Genomic DNA, 13172 nt, shown 5'->3' with positions numbered 1-13172 from the left:
GCTTGCGGCTTTAATTCTGTTTTATTCCTGAAGTGATTGGTACAATTTTGTTTAACACTGTTGTTAATCATTAAAGAGTCAACTGGTTATTATTTAATAATCCCAGTGACGCACAGACAATGTGTTGCCACTGTTATGTTTAAATCAGTATCGAGTCTTTTATGTAAGACTGCAAGACCTGTTGCTTAGCTGCTGCTGGATGACTAAGCAAGTGGTGCTTCTACAGGCGGTGCAGTCTGCTAGATGTGAAGACAAGTTGCTTTAGAGTCTGCAAGAGAATTGGATGGCTCAAGGTTCACAGCAGTGGTCTTTTATGTCCGACTAGTTGTTAGGAGATCTCAATGACACCCTTCAGACGTCCTGTGTGGGCTGCAGAATGACCATGTGAGTGGAGAGATCACAGGTCCTTTTTCTTCATCCAGAGCCTCTGACAAACTCTTCAGCAGCTCTGAAGAGCTCCTTGAATGTTTGTCGGGGGAGGTCTTCCCATCATCTCCTGGAGTAGTCTTGATGTTGGCTACAAACACTCTGTAGCCTCCCTCAACTGGTTACGCCTTTGCTTTTGCATCACCTGCAAGCTCAGTATGCCTCAGCTTCTTGTGATTGTAGGCCTCCTCCGGTGAATCTTCCCGGGGCAGAGCTGTTAATGAGATGGTATGAAGCCGACCACACCACAAGGTCTGGTCTGTTGTATTCTGGTGTGGTTTCAACTAGGAAGCAGAGCCTTTGAATTAAGTCTAGCACCATCTTCTATAGCTGCCCGCTGTCTGGTCTTGATGTGGCGGGTCTGGGTTGGCCCTCACTTTACTGGACAAGTGCTGTTGCTGGCCAATGGTGAAAAATGGGGAGGAAGGGTTTTGATGCTCATCTGCTGACTAACACGAGTGTCCAACATTGCTACAAGTCAGTAGAGCACCTGGTTGAGATGTGAGGTGTCTCCCCCACTCACAGGATGTATTTTAATTTAGCTTAAATCAGGCAGAGGGAGCATGTTGGGTCTTCTCTGTACATTGGCTGAGACTCTTGGTAGATGGAAGGACATTATGTACAGTCCAGTAATGTAGTTTCTTCTGTATGTCTCCACCTTTCATAGCTCTTTCTAGGATATCTTTCTTGACTGAGCAAAGCTTTTGTTTTGTTTCTGCCTCCTCCTGCCTTTGTGTCTACTGCACAACAAGCCTGCATCTCTAAGACAGAGTGGGCTTGTTTCAGGCTGGTGTGCTGGCCCCAAGGCCAAGACCAATCCTCCCTGGCTGCACTCAACCCATGATGTCCCTATGTTTAATCCGCCTTTGCATGCTGAGTTGTTTCTGCTGGAGTGCATTTCCTCCCAGTGTCCACGATGGGAGGCAGCTTGAGCTACTGGTGGATTGCTCTACTCTGTTAGCATCATCTCAGGAAACACAAGACATCTGAGGCAATGGAACAATCATCAGTTTGAATGTTTTGATAGTTTTCTATATTTTGGTTATTATACACTGTAAAAAAGATTTTTTTTTTTTAAAAAGAAAAGAAAAAAGTCTTTAAATGTACACCTTTTTATGCATGTTTTGGTAAATTACATATAATATCCAGAAAAATCACAAGAAGTATTTATATGTTGACTCTCCGAAAAAAAAAACATGTCAACATCAAATCGGCATATTTACAAATGGTAATTTGTTCTTCTACAGTGGTTAACCATAAAACTGACACTAACTGTATTTAAATCAGTTAAAAATGTATTCTACAGATATTTGCTGTATTTTTAAAATTTTTGAACATTACAGTACAGTTCAACTGTTTAACATGCTTTTTTTTCTGGCAGCATAATTTTCTTTTACAGTGTAGATACAAATAGACAGTAACGTAGAAACTAGTAATCCTTAGATACTTCTAACCATAATACTCATTGACACGTCATTGTCCACATCACACATTTCTGTAACTCCTACTGGCAATACGTTGCAACTGGAATTAAACCCCACTTGGCAAAACAACCCTAATTCTTGGCCAAGACTGTAGGATTACACTATCTTCATGTTATTTTAAGGAACATTTACCCGTTGTTAATAGGATTAAGATATGTTTACTCACTGTTGGGCCAACTGTAGCAGCTACCACTGCTATGCAGAGGCCATGTAACAGATAAGAGTCTTAACACATGTAATGCTTGCATTTTGATTTGGGACTGAACTATTCTGTGATAACATTTTTAATAATTGATAAAGTTCACTGTTTTGGCAAGACTGGAAGCTTTTTTTTTCTTTTTTTTTTTAATAACCTTTATGGACCTTTTATGTGCATTACTGCATTTGTTTTGGTGCATTTTTTGTTGTGTGACGTATGTAACCTTTATGACATTAGTTTCATTAAAACATCAAACTATTTGACACCTGGTTTTGTTCATTTAAAAAAAACTAATTATTCACCATTTTTTACCTTCTAAATTGCAAGTATTTGCTTTTTCTGATTGGACAGTAAATGTTATACATTTGGTTCAGAATAGATTAGTAGTGTAAACAAAATTTGCGATTTGTTTTCTAACACTTAATGTACCAAAACATACCAAAGTTTACTAATATTGTTTTTAAGATCTCTGGTGCTGTGTCAATACATTTTTTATGTTTTTAACAGCTGTACATTACAATTTGGGCCAACAGTGCAAGATGTTTTTGCCAAGAAAAAACACAAAAATGTGAACACACTAAAACATTACAGCTAATTAAGTGTGTTTTCTTTGGCAACCACGTATTATTTTTCAGCAGCTATGTAAAACAATCTGGAGATACACATGTGTGTGTATATATACGCTATGTGCTGTAAAAAAAAAAAAAAAAAAAAGGGTTCAATAATGATGCATCGTGTATGTGTGTGTGTGTGTGTGTGTGTGTGTATGTACATTTGGACATACAGAAATTGTATTGTGGATTACAAAATCTACCCCACTGTCTATCACCCTGCCTAAAAAATGTCATATATTAATATTATTTTCCACTTTAAATTATTAATTTGTTTTTGAACACGATCAATTCTGATCATAATTACTAAATATTCATTCATTTTCAGACTTTTTACACTTGCTAGTTTCTTTACATGATCCCATTGTTGTTTTTTTAAATGAGATATTTTCCATATCGAAAGAGCTAAGTGGAAAATTCTTCTTTTTTTTTACAATCGGGACATAAAAAATAATGATGTCATCAAAAAACTGCCATCAAAATGTTATATATTAATATTATTTTTCACTTTTGATAACTAATTTATTTTAACCATCATTACTGTTATTACTATTCTAACAATAGGAAACCAAATATTCAATAGTTTGGGGGATTTAAATCCTTTAACCCCTTAACTGACAAGTTTGTTTGGCTCAAAGTGACTCCTGGGATAAAAATACCCAAAATACTGTTCACTTAAGCGTTCTTCTAATATTTATATATTACATTGATATTCAAACACATATATATTTACACACATTGTTCTTAAGGGATTTCGTTCCCTGGTTATACGGTCTGTGAGTTAGCCCGAATATAAATACATGAGTTCTACTTGTAGCAGAGTACTTCTACTCTGAGGTGTTGGTACTTTTACTGAAGTACTTGCAGCACACTACAGGTAACGGGAGAGGAGGAGACACATTACACTCGTGACGACGAGGTGTCTTAAGGAGAATGCTGCTCTCTGATTGGCTGACAGCTTATCGGACAAAGTCGATCGCGCAGGTGTCACACAGAGACGCGCGCCCACGGCGTCCTCAGTTGCACGCGCAGCAGAGGATGGGAAGAGACTGGCGTACGGAGATCCAGACCGTCCGCTAATGCTAGTTTCTGCGGAAGACTTCAACTTTCTCATCAGGTAAATCTACTTAAAGATGTTTTAAACCCTCTGAAAATTAGTTAGACTTTATTCATAATTACGTAGTCTACTGTTCACCTCAAGGAAATATCAAGTGTGGTGATTCTAACTATTTTTGTTGCCACTCGACGACTTCTCGTTTAGTATAGTTATTGATAGACTTGTTGATCTTAAATGTCGTAGTTACCTTGTTCAGTCAGCCTGTTTTTTGCTGACTGTTTTCTGACTAAAGCTTAAGTATTTTGTAGACTTTAACGTGCGTGATGGATGTATCTGGGGCAAATAATCTTCTTTATCAACAATCCATAAATACATACGTGTGTGTATATACAGTCTATGTGATAAACATGAGCGTTGAATAATATGCATTGTTCAAAACAACATGTATAGTGGTATTATCGTGTAAGTGTAGCTCCTGGTCCCAGTCGAGAGTAATCACAGTAGTCATGTTGTATTGCCGTTTGAAAGAATGAGTTGTTATAGATCACTTTAAGTAACCAGTGGTGGAAAGTACCTAAGTACATTTACTTAAGTACTGCACTTGCGTACAATTTTGAGTTACTTCGACTTTACTTGATTGAATTATTTTGTAGATGTTTACACGATTTGATTTGATGGATGTATTTGGGGACGATAGTCCTCATTACAAAAGACATAGCGCTCAAAATGACTTCAGAATCTAAAGACAGAGGGTGGATGTTAAGTAACTGGGTTCAAAATAAACGGGTGAGAATGTAACAGTGACGGTTTCACATATTACATAATCCTCTTCAAACAAAGCATAAAAGGTCATAAAAGCTAGGCCAATTGCTCTTTTACAGCAGCCGTCAAAACAAAACAGCAACTGTGTCACTGGACCGAATGATCCATGGAGGTTGAAATGGCAGTTAAATTTATTGCTCCAACCTCTGCATCATAGAGTTTTGTTACAGCACAGCAGATCCTGGAGTTTCATAGCTGTTGCAAGTGTGTTTCAAGGTGTGTCTACAAGGAGATAACATTCTGATAAATTTTCAATAGTGCTACAAATGTTCTTTTCTGGAAACGGTGAGCAGAGGTTAATCATCGGCTATAGTCATTTTCTAAGTTAGGAGCTCAAGAAACAACTGGCAGCATAGCAACTATAGTATGATACCTAAAAAAAAATCAGGAAACACAAGTCTGAAATCAGTAGTCTGCACAGTGCTTTCAGTTGCCTCCAGGCCACAAGAGCTGCTTGTTATTTGCATGCAATCAGCCCAGATTGTGTCAGCGAGTGTCACAATAAACGTTATCACTGAGTTTCTACTGGTCAAATTCATATCCTGACCTGCATGCAGTAGGGCAGATGGCGACAATTACATGTTGACCAGGCAATAGGGGCTTTAAAATTTTACAGGGATGGAATGACTGGGCAAAGCAGGAACGGTGAACAGGAGTGCTTTTGTATCTACTTTGGCCTATCTAGCAGCCCATGCCTCTCAGGTGTTGAAACTTATCCAAAGGTGAATTTTGTTTCACCAGGATCAGACAAGGGCTCCTTTATACCACAATCCCAGCTTCATTTCTACAATACTAGTGTAAGTTAAAGCTTCTATTTTCTTACAGTAGTTCATTCTAGTAAAAAATACATACTTGAATATGTGCAAAACAATCATTGCTTCAATTTCTCGTGGCTATTTACAGTAAGGGTGAAGCTGTCCTCTCCTTGTATTTACCTGCTAAAACTAATGGTCTCATTATCTGTGAAGTAATATACACCTTTCACAAACACCCTAAATGCCCTAATACACGACTGTTACAGTAAGACAATATGGCCAAACTGGATATCATATAGCTTTCAGGAGATCATTGCTGCTGCCTTCCACTCCCTCTGAAACTGATCCGGTAAAGAAAGATTAGGAGTGGCATGTGTGCTGTAATCCAAGTCACATGCAGTAAGAAGACTAGTTAGATATCTGTTAGAGGCACGCTAAGCTATGATAACCTCCCATTCTTTGCCAGTGAGGCTGTCCAATCATCACAAAGCTGGTGTACATGTAAGACACACCACAGAAGGGCTACATAGGGTGTCAATAGGCTGACATGTAGACAGCTTTGTGTAGAATTCTAAAAAATAGACGCAGTGTTACCAAATACATGCAGCTTCTCGAGAGATTTTTGCAGATTAACTACTGGTTTAACTACATATTGTATTACATTACTGCAAACCGGTAGTGAAGTATACATTCTTTTTTGGATGGATTTTTAAGCAGCAGCGGGTATGTTAATTAATTTTTTAAAGTCAATTAAAGTGTGTGTTAATTACCTTTTAAAGATAATTGTCCAGTACAGTTAAGATTTAGCAGGTTTATATTATTTTTCCGTTACATCATAATGCAGTAGTGAGCATGCATTGATTCTTTTGAAAACTAGTTGCAAGCTTTACTGCCCCAGGGCTGTTGTATGAAATGACTCTTACAACCTTAAAAAATACAAGACACACTTTCCTGGCTGTTGGTAAATGAAACCTATTGCAATATGGGGAAAGGCAAAATTTGCCCGGCATCTCTTCCATAGAGAAGGAAAAAATTGACAACTTATTGGTAGGACAAAAGTGAACACAAACAGTTTTTCGGTCGGTTCATTTTGAGTAGTTGAGTAGTAGTACAAATATAACCAATGGAACTCTTCTTGACCGTATCAGATACTCAAATACTATATTTTGTATGTTGACAGACTGAAACCCCATTCCTTTAGAAGGTCAAAGTTTGTTAGTTTTGACCGTAGTTATGGAACAAACACACTTCAAATTACTAAAAGCAGTAATCAGCTTTGACCTGAAAATACATAAGCATTTTGTTCCTCTCTAAATATGAATGAATGTATACATATGAACAGATTATAACCATAAAAATATATGACAACCAATGAGTTTGTTTTCAGAAGGTAAAAGCATTAACAAGTTATATTATCAGAAAATGAGACCTACAAGAACACTGATTCTGAAGTCTTAGGTGGATGAGTTTGCCAACAAAACTTGCACCAGTGACAAAGTTTTTAAAACAGTCCCTGTAAGCAAAAATATTTAAACATATAGACAATATTTTTTAATGCAATGTTTCATATCTAGAGGAGGTTTCGAAAGATGATTCTTCAGAGGCCCTAAAACTATTGCACAAGTTGCTTGCTAGATGTAACTCAGGGTTATTTTTACATACATTATCATGTTTGACAGTGTTAATAGAATAGAATAGAATAGAATAGAATAGAATAGAATAGAATAGAATAGAATAGAATAGAATAGAATAGAACTTTATTGATCCCTTCGGTGCAAACCTCAGGGAAATTGTTGTATGCTCATTTACTAAGAGTGAACACAAAAAGCCTGATCTATCAGTGTCCAGACCCCTGTGTTGCTGATTGCCTTTCAGACACAGAAGCTAATTTTCCTTCTTCTCCATGTCTGCATGCATTTGTTAGAATCAAATGTGCAGCTTGCTTGCCTTCAAGTCATGTATTCTTTGATCAGTATCTCTTCACTCAGTTTCTTTGCAGTTGAAAAACAATATCAAACCAAAGCTTCTAGTTGTACAGACATTAAAGTAGACTTAGTCAGTCAGAATTACAACATTAGTTTGATCTGTCTACAGAGTATCCAGTGAGGGGATGTTGTTAATACATGCTGTGGTTTGTCTGTGGACTACTACGGTTGGAAATCAATGCGTACATGCTTGGCCATGAAAACTTTTAGTGTGCTGTCAATATGAACTGAAACATTGCTTCTATTGCTATTACTTTTTGACTGTATTAACAGTTAGCGGTCAGTTGTAGTTATTACTGTCATTAGCTTTGAGGCATTATTCACACAGTCCATTTATCAAATTTACTTTAATAATGTGTTTTTATTGGATACATGTAATTCACCTACTGTTTTTTTAAGAAGGTGAACCTGCTGTCTACTGCCTAAAAACTAATCTCAGGAATAAAAGGCATTTCTCCAAAAAAAAATGGCACTAGGTAACACAAAAGCTGCGGTAGAGTACAAAACTTATAAAACATTGTAAGGAAGGTCATTAAATAGGACAGTCTTTCAGCCAGTATTTTAGGCCTTTAGGGACTTGTGAAATAAATGCTGTGCAGGGCCTGAAGAATGAATCACATGGCTAGAATATTTTAAAAACAACAACAACAACAACAACAAAAACGTCTAATATGGTCCTCTATCCACTAAGTAGACTCTCCTTTTAAAGCTTTGTCTTTTTCTAAAGAATATTTTCACTTTGGAAAGAGCAACAATGTAAATTGTAATTTAAATTCATTTCCCCCCTTTTCACAGAGTGAAACAACAGTCTGTGCCACCAGCTTTGGATAAGTAGGGCGTTAAGATGCCTAAAAGCGATACCTGGCCAGGTGGGACTGGATTGGAGAGGATGAATGGCATGGACAGTGCTGGCAGCTGTGACAGCGTTGTCAGTGCCAATTCTGCCTTTGTAAGTAACTGAGCTTAGCTTTTCTTAATCTAAGAAACTGTGTAGTTCTACTGCAATTCCTTGTGCAAAACAACTTGAAATATCAAGAACAAAAAGAATATTAGTAAACAACAGCCAGAACATAAAAGCTAAGGGATACGTCATATTTAATTGTTTGGTTCTATTGTATGTCTGTTATTTAGTAAGTTTGTCAATTTCGGGATATCATATTGTTGAGTTCATTTGAAAAGGAAAACTTTACTTTTCTGAATTTCAGAGTGATGATAGTCTGGAGCATCTGTCTGCTGAAGAGAGGGCCTGTCTCATGTTTTTGGAGGAGACTATCGAGTCTTTGGATACTGAGGAGGATAGTGGGCTGTCCAATGACGAACCTGAACAACTGCCCAGCCATGGCAACCTTGCTAACAAACTGGCTGACCTGTCAGTTTCCATGAGCAAGAGCAAGTTCAACGGTGATTCAATCTCTGGAGACAGATCCAAGACAGTGATACAGTAGTCAGTAAAATACTTTGAAATTAAATATTTTGTATGTCTAGTGACAAATATATATATTGGTTTTCTTTCAGGTTCACAGATACACGACTCTAAGGAACTCATCAAAGAAAATGTTGACGTCAAACCCGTGCAGAGCTACCTGGTTCCCACACCTTTTGTTCTTGCAAGCAGTTCAATACCCACAACTAAAACCCTGTATTCTAAAAATCAGGTCACGTTTCAGAACAACAAACTTGATCACAAACACAACCAGACACCTATTGCTCCCCCAGTACCCTTAGAGGTTAATGTTGTGATACCTCCTTCCACGAAACCCAGGGACTACTTAGGTAGGACAGCTGAGGGTCCTTTACCGAGAGGACCTCTATCCTATGATGCACTAGTTCATTTGCGGAGGAGTGCCTCTGCAAAGAAGACACCTTTATGTCCCAGAATTGATCACACTATAGACTTGGAAATGCACCTTCCTGCCCCAGTGGAAGGCCCAAACTTTGGAAATCCATCAAGAGCTGACAGGTCCCACTCAGAAGTTTCCAATTCTAAAATAAGCCTCCCAGTTGTGGCCCCCAAGCCCAAGATTCCAGCCAACATTACTGTAAAAACAAAAAATGAAGGATCCAAAACCTCAGGCACTTCACATGGTGGGAAGCATGCCACAGATCCACAGGTGGTGAGACTTGAAGCTTTGCAGAAGCTGGGCCTCCTGAAAGACCAAGAGCCAGAAAATGAGGTCGTAGCCCCGCTGCCTCCTCCCAAATCTCACACCTCTCTGGACCCAACACCAAACAGATTTGCAAGGGCTCCATCTAATTGTAATCCATCAAGGAGCCCATCGTTCTGTTACTCTAAAGTGCCCACAGAGCCCAAGAGCAGGCCTCTACAGAGCAGTGCCAGTTTCCATCACGGTTCCAGGCGTGACGAGCAACCAGTGTTGATATCGCATCCTGCTCAGTCCAGTGGATTAAAGACAGCTGGTCTGAAGCACTGTGTCACTCCAGACAACCAAAGAAACTACCCTGAACCACAACTCATCCAATCAGCCACACCAGTGAAAATCACCACTACAGCTCAGCCCACAAACTCCGTCGGATATACTGTGATGGTGGTACCTGGTATGGGAGCTGATCGAAAAGAGGCTCTCAGAAAGCTTGGACTGCTCAAAGACTGAAACCAACAAACAACAGAAGTCTGGCTGTGTAAATGCAGTAGTCAGAAGCAGTTTAAGAGTACCATCTGCTTAAAGAGAATTAGAGCATTAAGTGGGAATTTGGCACTTTGCACTTTGGCAAACCAAAGCAGAAGAAGAGGATGAAGACGAGGAATAATTTAAAGTGCAACACCAGCACTTAAAATGTAGATCATGTATACTCACTCACTGAATGACACTGTTTTTATCCAAAACCATTTTTTTGCAGTAGATTTCAAGAGTCACTGTAAATACACCTGACACATTTCAAACCCCTGAAGCTCTGCATATGTGATCAACAATGGTATGCTATTGTCATCTAACCCGAATCCCTTTTTGTGTTTGCTATGATGGATTTCAGCTAGACATGAACTGATAAGGCGCAGCTGGACACCAAATCAGTCTGACAGTGTATAAGGATGTGCCCAAATCATCAGAATTGGTATGTTACAGATTGTTTCATGATTCACAGATGTGCCTGTAAATGGATTGTTGAGCACATTTCTCCGAGCAAAGCCTCAAAGAAGCAGACTAATTCATGCAGCTTTTAAAGATTGCAAAACAAAATTTTAAAAGTGTATTGGTGTGATTTTTCAGTGTTTTATAAACTGCAGAAGCAATTTCCATTAAATGATTATCCAAATCCTATGCGTCATCTGTTTTTTTCCACTACTGTTTTTGATTTATGTACAAGAGTTAAATGGTCTTAATAATGTGTCTGTGTAGTTGCCTTCCAGAGACATTCCCCCAGAATGAAAAATGATCCTGTTTTATTTCTACCTACTCTACCACTGAAAATAAAGTCTACTTGTAATAGAATGCATGTTGGCATTGTTTTCTGAAGCCTTTATTTTCGATTTAGACAGTTTGACTTCTGATTTGATTAACTTCAGGCAACTCACAGACCCTTTTGAATCACCACATTCATCTCTGTAAACCTGCACAGTCTTTACTTCTGTGCTACATTCAGCACTCCTGTTATAGAATGACTATCAGTCATACTACTCATCTTACAAGCCACTCGGATGATGAGAAAGCCTGCTCAGCTCTTCTTCCATTATCCGATTATCCTGAGCCCCACCTCCATGTGATCTCAGCAGACCAATGCTTTCCTTTGCTCTGTTTTCTTGATATCTGTTGCATGTCACACTTACAATTTCTCCCACTGGCTCATTTGAATAGCTAGACATTTGTTACATAACAATATCGAAACTACTAGATTAGTCTGTGGTTAATTATTGCAAGAGACTATTAGGGTTGCGGTCTGTCGCGCTATCCCTCAGCAATACAAGGGGCTTGCCTAATGGACCAGCGTCTGTGTCTAGTATGTCTGGGCACAGGCAAATAAATGGTGTCAAATTTTGAAACTGACACGGCTCTCTGCCGGTCAAGTAATATTAAACAATGGATGAAGAAATCAGGCCATAGCCAAAATGAGAAATACGACACTCACACAGAAAAGTGAGCTGCGGAAAGGATTGGGTTTATCAGTCGGGAAACAAATGAAACTACAGTGTTTGATATGTTACTGTACTGTTTTGTTTTTTTTTTTTTAATATTTTTTGCATCTCCTGCAACAATTACAGTACTGGTAGCACATGCTACATTTTAAATAATATTTAAAATAGATCAGTGTGATCTTTTGATATTGCGGCCAAATCAAGTTTCATGACTTACACATTTGCATTTGACTCAAGCATAAATGAAGGGTTTTTTTTATCTTTACTAGGCTTCAGTAAAGTAAGATCTAAATCTACAGTGCTGACCCAGAGGTCATGTGTAACAGGAGATAACACTGCTCCCTTGACAGCAGCTCCCCTGATCCGTTTAGATTACATATTTGTTGTGACACCACAAACTGGTCTAACATATTGGCTGAGATCTTATTCATTAATATTGTTTCTAACACTCTAAAGTCAAGTTTAAGTAGATTTTTGCCAAGTAAATGAAATTAACCATGAAGTTGATTAATTATTTTTTTATTTTATTCTTTCAGTGGCAAGCGTAGAATTTTAAATGCTTGGTAAAGAACAGTAGCAACAGCAAAATACAAGAAGTTAAATATTACAGTTTCAGACTTATTTATTGCAGTGCAAAAATTTAAGGATACAATCATACTATAGGTAGCATTTAGTTTAAAATTAACAATTATAACAACAGTCACATGACACTCAACGTACACAAAAACTCCTGTGTGCCTTTGTGGTTAGCTGTAGCTACCAAATATCCACCCATTATCTATACACATCTTAATCCTTACTAGGGCCAACTCAGGGCAAAGGCAGAGGACACCCTGGACAGGTCACCAGTCTATCACAGGGGTACACTTAGAGACAGACAATCAGGCACACTCATATTCACACCTATAGACAATTTAGAATCACCAATTAACCTCAACATGTTTTTGGACTGTGTGGGAGGAAGTTGGAGAACCTGGAGAGAACCCACACTGCACGGGGAGAACATGCAAACTCCACACAGAAAGATCCAGCTGACAAATATTCAATATTTTACTTTACTGTATGTGTGGTCAATCACTGTATAAAATCATGAAGTGAAAAACAGTTCACAGTGAGCTGTGTTAAAGAGCATGGGAATTCACAGTCATTTCAGAGCCCCTCACTATGGATGTGAGATTTGCTTTTCTTGCGCTTCACCTTACCATTCAACACTGGGACACCCAGCGACTCCAGGCGGAAGGGCCGAGGCAAGACAGATTCTGAACTGACAGGGGGGTTCATGTAGGACCCGCTCACAGAGAGGTGGGCTGCCATGGTAACCAGGGGAGGAGAGTGGATGGCTGCAGGAGAAGAGCCCCATCAGATGGGAAAATGGCTAACTGTTAGTTGGTTTGGCACTACTCCTGCTGCAGTCTCACTTGTAGCCTCTAAGGTTTTTGCTTTAAGAAATAAAATTGTATTTCTGTAGAACATGTGACCACAATTATCACTTTACAAAAAAAAAACAGCAAAAAAACAGAACAAGGTGATTATTTTTTAGTTATCTGTTCAATGTAAAAAAAAAACATTTTTAAACATTTTTAATGTATCTCCAATCTAAACAGGATTAGTTTCATTTGTGTTTGAATAATCTTAGCTTGACTAATATTTCTCCCTTCAAGAATTTATATTGCAGTTCAGCATCTAAATAAGACCAGAAATACACAGAGTAAAGACAACCTGCAAATTTACGACAGTGAGAAT

General features: G+C 38.4%; 2 protein-coding genes across 2 annotated transcripts in view; one reads left to right on the top strand and one right to left on the bottom strand.

Annotated features, from left to right (window-relative positions):
- Window positions 1-8183: 8183 nt before the first annotated feature.
- Window positions 8184-9951, top strand: LOC103375675 (specifically androgen-regulated gene protein). The gene is made up of 3 exons (XM_008305993.1): window positions 8184-8288; window positions 8545-8740; window positions 8855-9951. Exons 1-3 carry the CDS (start codon window positions 8184-8186, stop codon window positions 9949-9951), a joined length of 1398 nt encoding a protein of 465 aa, XP_008304215.1.
- Window positions 9952-12472: 2521 nt separating this feature from the next.
- The window catches only part of kif17 (kinesin family member 17), a 6698-nt gene continuing 5998 nt past the window's right edge, over window positions 12473-13172 (bottom strand). The window contains exon 14 of the mRNA XM_008305994.1: window positions 12473-12769. Coding sequence (XP_008304216.1) covers window positions 12579-12769 — 191 coding nt within the window. The 3' untranslated portion in view covers window positions 12473-12578. The remainder of the gene's footprint in view (window positions 12770-13172) is intronic.

The sequence above is a fragment of the Stegastes partitus genome, unplaced genomic scaffold (genome assembly GCF_000690725.1).
Source record: "Stegastes partitus isolate 25-593 unplaced genomic scaffold, Stegastes_partitus-1.0.2 Scaffold2771, whole genome shotgun sequence".
NCBI classification, from domain to species: domain Eukaryota; kingdom Metazoa; phylum Chordata; class Actinopteri; family Pomacentridae; genus Stegastes; species Stegastes partitus.
Note: the sequence above shows the minus strand (reverse complement) of the source record. Positions and strands in the feature narration are given on the sequence as shown.